This window comes from Rhinoderma darwinii, chromosome 5 (assembly GCF_050947455.1).
Source record: "Rhinoderma darwinii isolate aRhiDar2 chromosome 5, aRhiDar2.hap1, whole genome shotgun sequence".
Taxonomy (NCBI): Eukaryota; Metazoa; Chordata; class Amphibia; order Anura; family Rhinodermatidae; genus Rhinoderma; species Rhinoderma darwinii.
Window position 1 is genome coordinate 259574986 of NC_134691.1, and position 18172 is coordinate 259593157.

The 18172-nt window shown below is 42.5% G+C and overlaps 1 protein-coding gene across 1 annotated transcript in view; it reads left to right on the forward strand.

The window, feature by feature from the left end:
* Positions 1-18172, forward strand: part of CNTNAP2 (contactin associated protein 2) — a 1694842-nt gene that overhangs the window by 1171849 nt on the left and 504821 nt on the right. The window contains exon 12 of the mRNA XM_075827067.1: positions 11030-11149. Within this exon, the coding sequence (XP_075683182.1) occupies positions 11030-11149 (120 nt within the window). The remainder of the gene's footprint in view (positions 1-11029; positions 11150-18172) is intronic.

Below are 18172 nucleotides of genomic sequence, written 5' to 3' on the forward strand. Positions count from 1 at the left end.
TATTCAGATTTTTAGACTACAATCTCAAATTTTTTTTCCCATTTTAACTTAATAAAGTTAAAAAGTTTCTGCCTATAACAAATTGTTTCTAGAAGCATAGACCTCTTTTCTGTTCTCCAATAGATTTCGATAAATAATGTATAAATGCCAATTAATGTAGATCTAAAAATAGTACTCTCCAAGCTCTGTATGTGACATTCTTGAACATCTCTGTATGAAGCAAAACCAGTTGCTTACTTGGTATAATTCTTAATTCAATTATGCAGCTCTGCAGTCCATGTAACACTTTCCTCAAGATTTTGTGAGACACAACTCTGCGTATCACACTGAGTAGAAGGCAATTCTGTTGCTCTCCATGATACATTATAATAAGTATATTTGAGAGTGTTTACAAAGAGCTAGAACTTATATTCATATTACATACATTTCAAAAGCAAAATTTTGTATTCAGGACCCGTAAAGACCACAAGGTTCAAGATCAAACCCAACATTTCAAAAATGGCAACTCAGTTTTAGTAGCATGAGCCTGCTTCATAAAATTATTCATTTTTAGTATTCTGCTATTCAGTTCACTGTACGCATAAAAAACAATGTTCCATAACCCCTTATGCCTTTATTTTGAAAAATAAATTAAAGTGCACTTTTAGCTGTGGTATTGAAATGTTACAGCTCCTTAGAAAAGTCAAGAGAGCCAGTCGAAGCAACCTCCAAGGTACCAGTCTACTATGGAACTCATTTCACAGCTCATCCATTATCTGAATGAGATGTGAAAATGATTTCCCTGTTCCCATAATCCGCCAGAACACAGCAGTCACTTCTGTGGAATGTAATTATAGAGGATTACAAAAAATTAAATAAGAGGTTGTTTTTCACCAACCAAATCATTGTAAAGTGTTGCAGAAAAATAAAAACTTACATACACTGTATTGGTTTCAGTGATCTGTTTACCGTACAGAGAAATATCTTGTAAATTGTGATAAAACAGCATAAAATATTAGTTACCTATACCTTATATATGGCTATGTCACATACTATTTATTGCTAACTGGACTAAAAAGCCTCAGAAACAGAACCATATTACGGCTCAAAATGACTGAACAGGCCATACTTACTCACAAGGACAGGTACACACACCACTTCCCAGCAGGACGCAGACAAAACACAATGCTACATAGAGGGAGTTTACACAGGTGCAATATACTGATGAACAACCACTCACACACCTAGTATTCATGAGGGGTGAGGCTGCTTAGTATTATCATTGCACACAAATGTAGCTTTTATAAGAATGCCAGCATGTAATGCACCATGCTAGCTTACAGCCTATTAGTCACGCCCATACTATTAGACAAGGCGGCCTGCTCAGCACCTTCCAATATACTGACATACAATTCTCCCCCAGCACTAGACCTGGCTGCATCCTGAAAAGATAAACATGATACACGATAAATATCAATGACAAACATGAGGTATTGGTAATATTTTGGCCAAAATATGCAAGCTCGCAACCCGTGTCAAAGGTCCCCATCATAATGCGAGTTCCTACACTCCTAAAACAAATCACTGAAAAAGAACTATATTAATTTAAAATTACTGAACAGGCCATACTTACTCATGAGAGAGGTACTCACACCACCTCCCAACAGGACGCAGACAAAACACAATGCTACATAGAGGGAGATTACACAGGTGCAATATACTGATAAAACGCCCACTTACACACCTACTATTCATGAGGGCGGGTGGCTGCTTAGTATTATCATTGCACACACATGTAGCTTTTCTAAGAGTGTAAGTCACATGGATTTATGTAGTGCACCATGCTGGCTTACAGCCTATTAGTTACGCCCATAATATTAGACAAGGCGGGCTGCCCAGCACCTTCCAATATACCGACATGTCTTGTTACTGTTTTTCTGTGTTGACTATTTTTGCAAAAATTACAATAAAACAGGTCGTTGGCCGATGCTTATGAATGTACATGCGCAGTTGCGCAAACAAGGGGAGAGTAGGCCGCGGTCTGCTGCAAATGCATTTAGGAGCAAGAGGGGGGTGGACGAAACCAAGTGAATGGTGGTCTGAGTGAGGTCGGTGTTGGTAGTGGACCTGACCTGAGTCATCTGACCTCATGTCAGTGACGTGAGGTCAGGTGACTCAGGTCAGGTGACTAGACTGGTCTACACCTGGGCTGGTACCGACCTCACTCAGACTGCCGTGTCATTCACTTGACTCCCCCCGCCCTCCTTCTGCTCTTAAATGTGAATGACGTCGGGTAGAGTGGAGAGCGGTAGCGGTGGCTGTGGGGGGGGGTGTAGTGAGTGGTGAGTAAGTCGGACTCACCAATCACAGACCCGCTTGAAGCTTTCCCACCTAAGATAGCGTGGCAAAGCTACAAGCCAGGCTGTAATTGGTGAGTCACTACTGGCACAGTGTACAGGCAATTATTTTGTAAAAAAAAAATGTTGGTCTGTCCGTGATTTTAAGCTCAGTTGTCCAGAAATTACTGAAGTGGAGGTTGGCAACCCTGTCCTGACCGTGACAGACAGCAGAAAGTGCAGGAATATTGGTTGCCGAATTTGAAAGCTTCTCTGTAAATGCTGATAAAGTGGTTAGTTAGTAAGGAGTTTCTGGAAGCAAGTTCAAAGATGATAACAATATGGCTTAATTTCCTGCTTTTACTTTTTAAAACAAAAAAGAAAATTTGCTGCAAAAGCAAAGCAGAAAAATGACAATATCTGTTAGTAATATAAATATAATTACCAAACTGTATCTACTGCTATCAGTCCTAATTTATAAAGCACAGTATATGGCCAGTCTTAAATTTTGGGTAAAAATCTTTTTTAATATGGCTAGCTGTTTCACTTACCTCTCATCTTGCCTTAAATCTTAAATGGATCAGTTAAACCAATGCAGTCATTGTTTAAGGGCAGCAATTGGCAATAATATTATCTAATGCTTCATAGCAAAAGATACAAAGACAAAATTGTATGAAAGGACATGAACAAGTGGTAGGCTTCCATAAATGAAAGACTATTGTTGTTGTAATAATTTCGGTGAATATGTTAAGGCCCTTTTACATGGGCTAATTATCGGGCAAACAAGTGTTCATATGAACGCTTGTTCCCGATCATTGCTCTGTCTAAATAGGGTAAAGATCAACCGAAGAACGAACAGAAGCTCGTTCATCGGCTGATTGTATGATTTATGCAGCATTAAATATTATTGTTGTCGGCAGCACATCTTCCGGTATAAACAGGGAGATGTGCTGCCAACATGATGGAAATGTATGGGGACAAGCGATCGTAGTAACAATCGCTCTCCCCATTTCTTGTGAAAGTAGCAAACGAGTGCTGATCAATGAGCTGTCTTGCTGATAGGGGCTCGTTTACACAGCCCATATCAGCTGTGTAAGAGGACCCTCACTTTTCGATAATTTCATATTATATGCTGAGAGAGTATTGTCATAGTATTTAAGTAGCTACCTCTAGAATCCATTCCATAATAGTCTGCTAGTAGACTACCTAAACCTATCCATACACATGCAATAACTGTCGGCTCCGCCATACACAAGCACACTTGACTCTGCCAGACACCTTTGGTAGTAGCTTATCTCGTGAGGTAACAAAGAATCAGGCATTTCAAAATCTAACATACGCAATTCTTCATTCCTCTGACAGCTGCCTTTGGCGGTGTGGTCAGTAGGCCCCCATACACATTAGATTGTTGGCCGACTCATAGTTTGTGGTTAAAAGTAAAACAGGCTTTCCATAAATGTCTAATATTATATCAGTGTGTTTCTTGCCAATTGCCAAACAGATATTCGCAGTTAAAAAAAAAAAAAGGCCATGGAGTCAGCAGTTATTTATGCAAACTAAGACAAAATGATCAGGAGAAGCCTTGGTGCTGGAGCTCGTGAGCTGAAGCACTAATACTATACATAGGACATTGCAGACATACTTCACATGCATATCCTGTTTCTTTAATCGCACTGCAGGGAAGTCGAAATATTATGTGTGTTATCTCATTTTGTGCCAGGATTCTCAGAATGAATATTACTTTTCTCCCTTTCCTTTATAGCCCTCTAAAGTACTTTTCTCGACCCCTGGGCTAGTCTTCTGCACACCTATCAATTCTTTGAATCCCCATGTTTGCTTGCACTAAGTATCAGTCTGGTAGTTTAAATTAATACCATATTGTCTGTATGCTTTAAACTCCAATATCTTCCTGCAGGGCATACATGATAATTGAAATCCTTTAAAAGTTCATTAGTTAGCAGCAGGAGTGGGTACAATGGATTTTCAGAAATACCAGTATATATAGCAAGGAAGTAAAATGTCTGTATTAAATTCTTTCTTGTACTCCCGAAAGATCGTTTTCAAACAAATAGGTTAAGGCTTCACAGTAGACTTATTTGATGGTGATATAACATAGGAATTCAAGAAATATTTAGATCAGAAATATTTTTTTTAATATCTTGCATCAAACTTTGTATTTTCTCCTTGTAGAGCTGTTTATATTTAAAGGAGCTTTATGTATAATTACAATACACAGTACATAACTCTAGTACAAAATCATACAGTCAATTAATTCTAAAAGTGGGCACAGCGGAGGTAGCCATTTGTAGAATGAGCAACTTATATAAACCACTGCCAAATACCATCACTACGGTAATCACAAGGCAACTGCAAAGGAATTCATTTGTACAATTAATTCTCAATTATTTGAGAAGTTGGTGGCTATCACTTATCAACATTATGCTCAAAACACTAGGCATACTTGATGGGCACTGGGCATGCTATAACAAATAGTACCCAGGGCTGTGTAATTTTGAATTTTATATTTGAGTAGGTCAAAACATCTGCATTCAAGTTTTGTGCAGCCATTTTTACCTAGTGGTTATATTGGTATACACATATAGGAGCTATTTACAATATCCTGTGAAGCTCTATAGATCAATGCCATGAGGGTAGGGGGTCACACATACATGACATTTAAGAGTCTAGCTAAAAAAAAAGCTTAAAAAAAGAAACAATTGCTTGGATTCAAAAGACTAATATAATAAGAGGCTATTATATAGAAACAAATAATGATATACAAATCTATGTAACATTATATTACCATTCCAAGACTCCTAAAATTCTATCACTTGATAACATTAGTATTTAAAATGAACACAACAAAAACAGTTTATGCACAAACATGCATTTTTTTTTCTTCATATGACATAAAAATTACACTTTCTAACTGCAATTTTTGTGAGGCTAACAGGTGCAGACTGCAATCCCACCAGGAGACTATTGATGGCTTATATACAGTAATGCTATCATTGGGACCTCGGAAATAAACAAGATTAGTAAATGTCAGAAAACGTAGTTACACATTCTGCGCTATTCTCCAGACACGTGTAGAGCGCTCTTGGGAAATAAATGTTGTTTTTAGTTCATCAGTTTTTACAGTAATTAGGTACACAAGCGTTTCAAAGTGAAGTTTTTTTCTGTCACCCTCACAATTAGGGATGAATAGGTTAGTTTAGTGGAGGCTAGACATTTTCTGCTTTACAGTGATCCCATAAAATTAATTATTATTTCTGTTATTCCAAGAAAAATTGCGAAGTTGTGTTATCATGCGAGGGTGTCTGTATCTCCCTAACAGCCGGAAGAACAGTTTAGCTAGTAGTCAGGGGGATGGTAATGCTGGTAGGGTAAGCCAATTAGTGGTTATAGGGGATTCTATAATCAGGAAGACGGATAAAATAATTTTTCGCCAAAATCGCCTCAACTGAATGGTGTGCGGTCTTCCTGGCATGTGGTGAAACGGTTGGATAAATTACTTGGAGGGACTGGTGATAATGATCCAGCTGTCGTGATTCATGTGGACCAACAACAGAATACATAGTAGGTGGAGGAGCCTTAAGAATAATTTAAAGAACTAGGCTACAAGCTGAAGGGAAGGACCTCAAGGTAGTATTCTCGGGAATACTGACTGTGCCATGCGCACCACAGGAAAGACGACAGGAGCTTAGGTAGTTAAAGGCATGGCTTAAGTCTAGGTGTAAGGGTATGTTCACACGCTAGCTGTAATTTACGGCTGAAATGACAGCCTGTTTTCAGAAGAAAACAGCTGCGTCGTTTCAGCCGTAAATGCTCCTCCTCGTAATATACGAGGCGTCTGTGACGCTCGTATATCTTGAGCTGCTCTTCATTGAGTTCAATGAAGAACGGCTCAAATTACGTTGCAAAGAAGTGCCCTGCACTTCTTTGCCGAGGCAGTCAATTTACGCTTCGTCGTTTGAATATACGCCTCGTTTACGTCTGAAAATAGGTCGTGTGAACCCAGCCTTAGGAGGAAAAGGCTTTGGGTTCCTAGAGCACTGGGCTGACTTTTCATTAGGGTACAAATTGTATTCTGCAGATGATTTGCACCTGAATGGTAGGGGGATTGCTGTGCTGGAAGAGAGAATTTTAGCAGGGGTGGCAAAGTATTTAAAAAAGGGATGAGGAAGAAAGTCAATGTAGAAGATGAAGGGGTAATTGGGCTAGAGGGGGACAGACTATATTGGTAGTTGGAAAAATGGACTTTGGGGAGAGGATCAGGTAACAGGATAAGCAGATCCATTTATTACAAAATAAGATTGAAGGTAAATAATGCCCCCAAAAAAAAAAAAAAAAATCACATTCCTGATAGTGGATGTGAAAAAGTCTAGCAAGCAAAATGAGGGAGCTTGAGGCCTTGGTACTAAAGTAATATATTATTATAGTTGTTGCTGAAACTCTTTACATGATTGGACTGTAAATCTTCAGGGTTTCATAAAGACAGGATAAAAGGCGGTGGAGTATGTCTGTATGTTGGACTTGATATGAAGGTGAATATGAGAAGGGCAATAGTGGATGAAGATTGTGAGGAGGTTGAAACCTTGTGGGTGGAATTACAAAGGGAGGTAAATACTGAAAAATAATTTTTTAGTGTAATCTATAGACACCCTGTCACGGGCACAGGGTATGTGGACCCACTAGGCCGCTCCGCCGTAGCGGGGAGGCAGCTGACCAGGTCACAGTCTAAGCAGAAGTAAATGGCAGACAGTATGCTTGGTTACCTGAAATAGTCCGGGCGGTGGCTGTGGCTTCAGCACGGATGGAGGCAGGTGCGGCAAGTGGCGCCAGACATGGCGGGCAGTATCCGATGACACTTGACGTGGCAGATGGCACTTGACGTGGCAGGTGGCACTTGACGTGGCAGAAGACACTTGACGTGGCAGATGGCACTTGACGTGGCAGATGGCACTTGATGTGGCAGATGGCACTTGACGTGGGTAACAGCTGGAACGGGAGACACTACGGAACCATTTGCGAGACAGACTGGGAAAGACTAACAATGCTCAGGCAAGGATTAGAAGGCCAGGGGCCTTCTTATAGACCAGGAAATCGTGGCAGTTGATGGTGATGACGATTTCCTAATTGCGCGCTGGCCCTTTAAGGCCGGGCGCGAGCGTGCGTGCGCACCCTACGGGATCCAGCCGAGCGCTCACAGATCCATGGCTGCGGGCGTCGGGAGGTGAGTAAACTCGAAGGCCCGCGGCCATGGGCGCTACACACCCCCAACATCACAGAGGAGATGTAAGGTCAGATGTATAAATAAATAGAGCGGGCTGCATAGGCTGGTACTGTAGTGATAATGGGAGATTTGGCTGGTACTGTAGTGATAATGGGAGATTTTTATTACCCAGAAAGAATGCCCTGAAGTTGAAAAATGACAAATAAGAGCAACTAAGCTAATAAGGTGCATGGAGAAGATTAATAGCATTAAATGTATTTAGCCTTGAAAAGAGACGACTACGAGGGACATGATCAACATGAATAAATATATAAATGGCCCACACAAAAAATATAGTGAAAACCTGTTCGATATAAAATTCTCCCCTAGAAACAAGGGGGCACTCGCTCCATCTGGAGAAAAAAAGGTTCAATCTCCAGAGGCAACAAGCATTCTTTACTGTGAGAACTGTGAATCTATGGAATAGCCTAGGAGCTGGTCACAGCAGGGACAGTAGATGGCTTTAAAAAAGGATTAGATCATTTCTTAGAACAAAAAAATATCATCTCCTATGTCAATGTGTAGAAATCTTGTTTGAATGTTGATCCAGTCTGATTGCCACTTTTTATCAGCAGGGAAATTTTTCCTTTTTAGGGTGCATTGATTAATGCCTTATGGGTATTTTTCTTTCTTTCTTTTTTTGACCTTTTGGATAAATAGGGATAAAACAAAGTTCTTTGGTTAACCCATATCTCTTCCCTTTCCATTAATGGAGATATGTCTTTTTTCAACCTTACTCACTATGTATCTATGTAACTATAAATTTCCACAAATGAATTGTCAATAAGCTATTTTTCATGTTTAGACAAAGTTTTCAAAATTCTAAGAGAAAAAAAAAACTTTTTAGAAAATCCTTTTTATACTCAATAATTTTTTTTAGTCAACAATTTCCCAAGTCACATTAGAACAGAACACATTAGAGCACATTAGAACTTCAGACTAATGTCAATATTTCACCCATTGAAAAAGCTGATGGCGAAATGCGCGTCGGGGCATGTAGTGTGGTGGCGTTTTTGTTCTAGGAGGTCAGCATGCAAAACACGGATTGGTATTTGATTATAGCCTGGGTTTGATTTCTTGTTATTTACATTTGCGTACTCTTTTTTTTCTGGAGATATATATTTATATACAAACTACTTATGAGGTATACATTTGACTATTCTCTTGTTTTTTCTAAGTTATACCATGCCCTAATGTCTATTGTGTATCTAACTGCATGTATTGTGGTCCCCCAATCACCACCACATTATTGTGTTTTGTTGTGTGTAATTTTAGGTCTTGATGGCCAATGTGTGTTTATAATGTCTTATAATAAAGGATCTTTGACATTTTGAATAGCACAAAACTATGTACTATTACTTATTTTTTGTGGTTCGTACACCATTATATCTATATATATTTGTATAGGTATTTTATCTTTAATGTCAATATTTGTTCTATAATACTCAGACTCAGATACATGGGAAATGTCGGATCAAGGATAGTTGAGGTCCCAAAATAATATTTGGCAGGAGTGCCACTTTCCCTGTATGTGTCATGTAATGCATGGATACCTTAAGCCTAGAACATGGGATAAGTGTTTGCAGGTCCCAATGTTGACAAGATTCACCAACAATCTAATATTTTCTCAACTGTATGCTGTTGATGAAAACAAACAAGACTTGTATTATTTTAATATGCCTGATCCTTACCCAAGATAAGCAGAGTCACCTGGGAGTGTCTGGGAAGTGATTGAGGTAACTAGGAGATAAAAGACCAAAGAGGGTGAAGGCCTACAAGTGACCATACACTTTAGATAGCTCCTTTGGCCGACAACTATTCCTCCGGATTCCATCTAGTATGTATGTGTTTTAAATGGGGAAATAAGCAACAAAAGATTGGGCATGTTGGATTATTAATTCTACTCTCATCTGGAAGTGGGGAAGACTACACCCCTATACACATTAGATAGTCTGCCAGTTCTGCCAAAATCAGCTGGTTCAGCCGACTGTCCTCTATTGTGTATGGGCAACTTTAGGGCACTTGCTTCTCTTTCCCTCCATATAATATAGCACTGCCCATGGCAAAAAAGACACATTGACACTACAAAGGATCTACCAATACTTATTTTGTGTGTATATTACACAATTACAAATGCCTTGGTTGAATTGCTTTGGGGATGGCAATAGTACAACTTGCATTTTCTATACCAGGGGGATATTGTTGAAGCTCTTCCATAATTACAACCTAAAGTAAATAATTTATGATCAATATGTGTTAAGGGGTTGGAAAATGCCTAGTCAACCAGTAACAAGCGTGCATTATGTAAAACATGTTCCCACTCCTTACTAGCTGCTAGTTAGAGTGGTGTATAACACTCTACCTACTGTTTTACAGTCACTTACCTGTGTTTGCTATTACTTGCTTTTGATCCTGAATCTTGACTGATTATACTACCTAATTGACCCATGGAAACTGGATTTTGATTTCTATGTTTATTATCTACGTATAAGTTTGCACTGCATTTTGGCTTCTAACTCCCCCCCCCCCCCCGCTTGACTTTAGCTAGACTTGCGGCTATGATTCTGTTTTTCTCTATGGCGCTATGTATGTCTGTGTGGTTTTAGACCTTGCTTGACAATTACACGATTGTCCACTGCTTCCAGCAACCACCTACTCCTACTAATTGTCCTCCCTGGTTTCTGTACACGCTGTCCAGAGAATCAACTACTGGACAACCAACACGCACAGAAGTTCATTGCTAAGAGACCTCCACGACCCTTAACAATTTACAGGAAAGCTTGTGCTTAAGGTTAAAGATGCCGTCCAGTTTAGATCTTTGTCTGAGTAGATCAGAACCAGGTCCCTGACAGAATAGAATGAATAAAATCATGAAAACATTTGCAGGCAGAGGCTGGGTTAATATAAACTTGCATTGTTTTTGCTTGTAAGGAAGCTTTCCATTAAAAATAATTATTTTATATTCATTATAATCAGGAGTGTTTATATTAACTTTACATTTCTAAGTGGATTTAATTTTTTTGTCCAAAATTACCATGTAATAAAACATATTGTATTTACCACAATGTTTAGTTCACTAAAATGAGTAGACAAAGTAATTAAAAATTATAAATTAGAATTAGAATACCTAAAACTTGCTCTCCCTAACACATTGAATTCTTTATTAACCACTAAGGTATTGTAAACCTGAAGAACTGTGTTTTTATATGCTGTGTATATACCCAGTCATACTCATTATCATCTTTTTGAAAATTAAAAAAAATTGTTTCCACTTCATTGATAGTTATATATTTAATTCACCTGACGTTTACTATTTTCTCAATCATTCTTTATACATTTAACATACATTTCTATTAGCAGAATAGTTCTTTCACTCATTTATAATAGTTCTTTCAGCTGATTTATAATATTGTTTTTTTCAACACTTTTTTTATTTTAGCCATGTACGAGCTCTCTTGTGAAGTATACAGACACCTGGGTAATACATCAGACTTCTATTGGATTGATCCAGATGGCAGTGGACCACAAGGACCATTGAAAGTTTACTGCAATATGACAGGTAAGAGAACTTCAGGATTGTTATTTGCTATAAATTAATTACATTCAAAAAGTGAGACTCATTAGCAATGGCGGATTAAGTATACCATAGGCCCTGGGCTGTTCCACAAACTTGGGCCCCTCTTCCCCACCACCGCTCTGCCGTGTCTATGGTAAACACCACCTTTTTGTGCGAACATTGACAAATGGGTGTTACGATTCCTCTTCTCAAGGGGCTGTGTCCCTACATACTGACAGTCTCCAACCATCGTATAACATTGTGAAGGGACACATCCTCCTGACAATGGGAATGGTACCACACATTTGTCTATTAGTCCTGGGTACACAAAGACTTTATGTGGAATACAAGGATTTCCTACAACAGACATGTCAGGAGAGGGGACAGATCCTCTATAAATCCAGTGACTCACAAGTGACGTCTTCTCTGATGGGAGTAGTTCTCTTTTCTTCGCCTTCTGACACACAGACCAGTATGGCGAAATCTCCTGATGAGACATCTTTGCTTCTCGCTTCTGCAGCCATGTCCAGCCTCTATAGAAACACAAAAATTCAGACACCAAGACCCAGGACCATACATTAAAGGGGTTGTCCGGGCATGGAACGCTTTTTCATACTGATGACCTATCGATGTGCCCGGACAACCCCTTTTACTCAGACTAATTAATTAGACTGCATACAGGCCCCAGACCTTCTAAACATTTGCTGTCCCCAGACCAGACCCCCCTAAGCAAATAGAGACTGCAGAACAAGCACCGTAAAAAAATACAGACCCCAGAACAAGCACCCTAAATGCAGACCTCGGACCAGACCTCTAAATACAGACCACAGACCTGCCCACTAGACTAATACAGACCCCAGACCAGGTCCTCTAAATACAGACCCCATAAACTAATACAGACCCCAGACCAGACCCCTAAATACAGACCCCATAAACTAATACAGACCGCAGACCTGACTCCCTAAATTAATACATACCCCAGACCAGACCCCCTGAACTAATAAAGACCCCAGACCAGACCCATAAACACAGACCCCATAAACTAATACAGATCCCAGACCAGACCCATAAATACAGACCCCATAAACTAATACAGACCCCATACTTGACTCTTTAAACTAATACATAACCCAGACCCCTAAATACAGACCACCATAAACTAATACAGAGCCCAGTCCAGACCCTCTAAATATACAGACCCCAGACCAGACCCCCTAAGTACAAATGCCAGACCCCTTAAACTAATACAGAACCCCAGACAAACTAAATACAGACCCCAGACCAGATCCCTAAATACAGACCCAGACCAGACCCCCTAAATACAGACCCCAGACCCCTTAAACTAATACAGAACCCCAGACCAACAAAATACAGAACCCTTAAACCAACAGACCCCAGACGCCTTAAACTAATACAGACCCCAGACCCCCTAAATACAAAACCCAGACTGCACCCCTTGAATACAAACCCCAGACCAGACCCACCAAACTAATACAGACCCCCTAAATGCATACCCCCTAAATACAGACCCAGACCTCCTAAATACAGACCCACAGACCCTGAAACTAATACAGACCCTCTAAATACAGACCCCTTAAACTAATACAGAGCCCAGACCAGACCACCTAAATACAGACCCAAGACCACCTAAATGCAGACCCCTTAAATACAGACCCCCTAAACACAGACCTCTTCAAGAAATCCATGATCCCCTTATACTTACCTCGCAGCTCACCTCACGGTCTTCTCTCTTGCTACTGTTGTAGGACCTGCGGTTATGTGACCTGACCAGCAGGTCTCTAATCAGTAACAAGAACTGCAGACATAAGCTCATGTGACCTTTATGTCTTCAGGTCCTTTACTGGACATACACAATGCCGTTTTGTCTCGGTTTTTGCCGCGATTCGCGACAAAATCACGGCAAAATTGCATTGTACTTGGGGCGGCCATGGGCCCCCCGGGAGCCTCAGGCCTGGGACGACCACCTAAAACGCCCAATGATGATCCGCCATTGCTCATTAGTTCCATGGTTCATTTCCCCGCATTATAGATGGCCATTCATTTGAGCAGGTAATCATTGCCAACAACATGGCAGACTGTTCGAGTATATTAAAGTCAGGCACAGGCTCCATACATAAACGGGTGCCTTAAAAATGTGTTGGCCAATACTGGCATCCCCTACTCCCCCCATCACAAAAGAGCACATTCTCATTTTTTCAAGAAATCATTAGAAAACTGGTACTATACTCATAAAACAATACTACTGAAGGAGGTCCAATCTCACAAATGTTTTTTTTCAGGAGGTATCTGTCAGAGTGAATTTGTTCATTTAAAGTTTTTGTCCGACAGTTGAATGTGACTTTTGAAGCTACTTCAACTTTTAGCTAATTCTATGACCATCTTTAGTATATTGATAGCCACTAGTATTGTGAATAGAGATTAAAGTGTAGCTAAATGTTTGACAAACTTCTGACATGTCATAGTGACATGTCAGAAGTTTGGATTGGTGGGGGTCTGAGCACTGAGACCCCCCACCAATCGCTAGAACGAAGACAACTGAAGTGCTCATGTGAGCGCTCAGCCGCTTCGTGTCTGTTCGGCTTTTTCCGGAAATAAATGTATCGGTGTACTGACTAAATAGAAAGCCTATGTGCCCATGTTCCGATACATCGGCTTTCCGGAAAAAGCCAAACAGACATGAAGCGGCTGAGCACTCACACGAGCACTTCAGCTGCTTCATTCTAGCGATTGGTGGGAGTCTCAGTGCTCGAACCCCCACCAATACAAACTTCTGACATGTCACTATGACATGTCAAAAGTTTGTCAAACATTTAGGTACACTTTAAGCCCAGAAAATATGCCATCCCGCCTTCAGTAATTACAGGAAAGTAATAAATACAAAATTCTCTTAAATAAAGGAACAAAATGTAAAACTATACACAAGGAATCTGGAGATCCAGGGAAGACTTTTCTAAAAGATATTTACATGTCATAAAGTCAAACCTACGTATGAGTATGTCATCAGCTCCAATGCATTTAAAACATAAAAATGGTAATACATTAGTAAATCAGAAGTTAGAGCAGTAGCCAAAGCTTAATAATTATGTTTCCATTGTTTAAAAGTGACAACATGAAGTGCCACCATATTTGTTGTTACTTTTGAATTAGTATCTCAGAAACTGATGATCAACTGTCATTTTGTCAACATCTTCAATCTATAGCAAATTTGTAGTGGTTGTCACGGACACTGGGTTTGTGGACCCACTATGCCGCTCCGCCGTAGCGGGGAGGCAGCTGACCAGGTCACAGTCTATTCGAAAGTAAAATGGCAGACAGTAATGCTTAGGTACCTGAAATAGTCCGGGCGGTGGCTGTGGCTTCAGCACGGATGGAGGCAGGTGCGGCAAGTGGCGCCAGACGTGGCGGGCAATATCCGATGAGCGGTAGACACTTGACGTGGCAGATGGCACTTGAAGTGGCAGATGGCACTTGACGTGGCAGATTGCACTTGACGTGGCAGATGTCACTTGACGTGGCAGAAGACACTTGACGTGGCAGATGGCACTTGGCGTGGCAGATGGCACTTGACGTGGCAGATGACACTTGAAGTGGCAGATGGCACTAGACGTGGCAGATGGCATTTGACGTGGCAGAAGACACTTGAACGCGGGTAGGCACAGGAACAATACGTAATACAGGAACGGTAACAGGGCACGGGTAACAGCTGGAACGGGAGACACTAAGGGACCATTTGCGAGACAGACTGGGAAAGACTAACAACGCTCAGGCAAGGATTAGAAGGCCAGGGGCCTTCTTATAGACCAGGAAATCGTGGCAGTTGATTATGATGATTTCCTACGGGACCCAGCCGGACGGAGCGGAAGTGAGCGCAGGCATCTCCTAGGAGGCCAGCGCTCACAGATCCATGGCTGCGGGCGTCGGGAGGTGAGTAGACCCGACGGCCCGCGGCCATGGGCGCTACAGTATCCCCCCTCTTACGCCCCCTCTTCTTGGGGCCAGAGTGAGAGAGGAACTTTTTAATAAGAGTAGGGGCGCTGAGGTTCTCTTCTGGCTCCCAGGACCTCTCCTCAGGACCAAACCCTCTCCAGTCCACCAAATAGAAAGTCCTTCCTCCTACCCTCTTGCGGTCCAGGATCTCCTTTACCTCGAATACATCAGAAGGGCCGCTGGGAGCAACTGTGGAACTAGAGGTCTTGCTGTAGCGGTTCAGGACCACTGGTTTCAGGAGGGACACATGGAAGGAGTTAGGGATTCTGAGGGTAGGAGGCAGCCGCAGCTTATAGGAAACAGGGTTAATTTGTTGCAGGATCTCGAAAGGACCAAGGAACCTGGGAGCAAACTTGTATGAAGGCACCCTCAAGCGAATGTTCCGAGAGGACAGCCAGACTTTAGTCCCAGGAAGATACTGAGGCGGCTCTCATGCGATCTACCGCCAGCAAAATAGAGGACCGAGTCTGTTGCCAGATTTGCAGGAAGTCCCCATATGCAGAGTCAGCAGCGGGTACCTGAGATGAAGTCGACACTGCAAGAGGAACTCTGGGATGTTGACTGTACACGATGTGAAATGGAGTGGAAGAGGTGGACTCACTTGTGTGGTTATTATATGAAAACTCGGCCCATGGAAGAAGCTGTACCCAGTTATCGTGCTGTGAAGAGATAAAGTGGCGGAAATAATTTTCCATGATCTGGTTGATCCTCTCAACTTTCCCATTGGACTGGGGGTGATAGGCAGAGGAAAAGTCCAAACTCACATCCAGGAGTTTACAGAGGGCTCTCCAGAACTTGGAGGTAAACTGAACCCCCCGGTCGGACACAATGTGAAGAGGCAAGCCATGCAAGCGGAAGATGTGCTGAATGAAGAAACTTGCCAGTCGAGGAGCAGAGGGTAGGCCGGTCAGCGGGATAAAATGTGCCATCTTAGAGAACCGGTCCACCACCACCAGATGGTGTTGCATCCTGCTGAGAGAGGAAGGTCCATGACGAAGTCCATAGCGATGTGCTGCCAGGGGGCACTGGGTACAGGCAGAGGCTGAAGCAGGCCGGCAGGCTTGCTGTGAGTCACTTTGTTAGAGGCACACACCGTGCAAGCAGAGACAAAGTCCAGAACATCCTTAGGTAGCGTGGGCCACAAGAAGTGACGAGCGATCAGGTCTTGGGTTTTACGAACACCTGCGTGCTCAGCCAGTTTAGAACTGTGTCCCCAGCTGAAAATTCTTTTTCTGTCTGCCAACCGAACAAAAGTTCTCCCCGGAGGGATATTTCTAAGCTGCAGAGGATTGGCGGTGACAACGCAGGATGGGTCTATGATCGTCTGAAGGGACTCCACCGTGTCTTCCGTTTCAAATGATCTGGACAGGGCATCGGCCCTCACGTTCTTGTCAGCGGGACGGTAGTGGAGCAGGAATTGGAAACGGGTGAAGAACAGTGACCACCTGGCTTGACGAGGATTCAGTCAGTGGCGTAACTACCACGGTAGCAGCAGTAGCGGCTGCTACGGGGCCCGGGGCTTGAGGGGGCCCGTGCCGCCAGCCGACACGCCCACCCAAATGCCCGGTGGTGCCGCTAGCAGCCGTTATGGCTGCTACAGCGGTAGCGCCGCTACTGTGGGGTCCGCGCCGCCGAGCCTTACACAGGCCCTCTCATCATGCCTGTAGGTGTCGCTAGCACCGGAGGGGGCCCCAATGCTAGCGGCAGCCAAATACATGTGTTAGCACTGAATGGCCGGGCATGTTCCGTGCCTGACCATCCAGTGCCTTACAATGACACTGATTGGCTAGCGGCGCGATGACATCATCGCGCCGCTTCCATGCTTGGAAGGTGCTGATTGGCCGGGCAAGTCATTCAGCCCCGCCAATCAGCGTCATTGGAGGACGCTCGTTCAGCTCCTGCAGACATGCTCAGAAGAGAGCATGTCTGCATCGCCAGTGAACAGCGTGGGAACGGAATCATGTGAGTATGGCAATTTATTTATTTTTTTCTTCAAAAATGTGAATGGCATTATCTATAATGGGGGGGGGGGTTGGTCGTCTTTATGTGGGGCCTATCATATATAGGGGGGTCTATATGTGGGGCAGTAGCTACAGGGGGGTCTATATGTGGGGGTGTGGGCCATTATATACAGGGGGCTCTATATGTGGGCCATTATATACAGGGGGCTCTATATGTGGGCCATTATATACAGGGGGGTCTATATGTGGGCCACTATATACAGGGGGGGTCTATATGTGGGGCACTAGCTACAGGGGAGGTCTGTATGTGGGGATGTGGGCCACTATCTACAGGGGGGTCTATATGTGGGGCAGTATATGTGAGACACTATACAAGGGTGGGCTATATGTAGAGCACTATCTATAGGGGAGCTATTTTTTAGGGTACTTTCTATAGGGGTGGGCTATGTGTGGGACACTATATAAAGGGGTGGGATACCTGTGGGGCACTAGCAACAGGGTGGTTATATGTAGTGCACAGTCTACAGGGGTGGGCTATATGTGGGACACTATATACAGGGGGAGCTATATGTGAGACACTATCTACAGAGGTGGGCTATACGTGGAGCACTAACTATAGGGGAAGCTATATGTAGGGCAGCACGGTGGCTCAGTGGTTAGCGCTATTGCCTTGCAGCTCTGGAGTCCATATGTGGGCACTATCTACAGGGGGCACGGTGTGTGTGTGTGTGTGTGTGTGTGTGTGTGTGTGTGTGTGTGAGACAGTTATATTTAGATGTGTTGAGAATTTTAACTTTGTTTATAGGTGCAGAAATGTTTTAAAACTGAGAAGCTGAAGACATCTAAACGGAAAACTGCAGAAATGGGTCATGGCCGGGAGAAATCCATCATAGATGTCTGAACCGGAGGGAGAAGAAAAGAACTAGAATCTGAGATGTCACCGGTGAGTCACTTAATGTAAATTAATCTGCCTCTAATCAGTATTGTAGTCACTGTATGATCTGCAGCGAGATGATGGTGGTATGATTTTTTTTTGTGAAACCGCATCTCCCAGCAT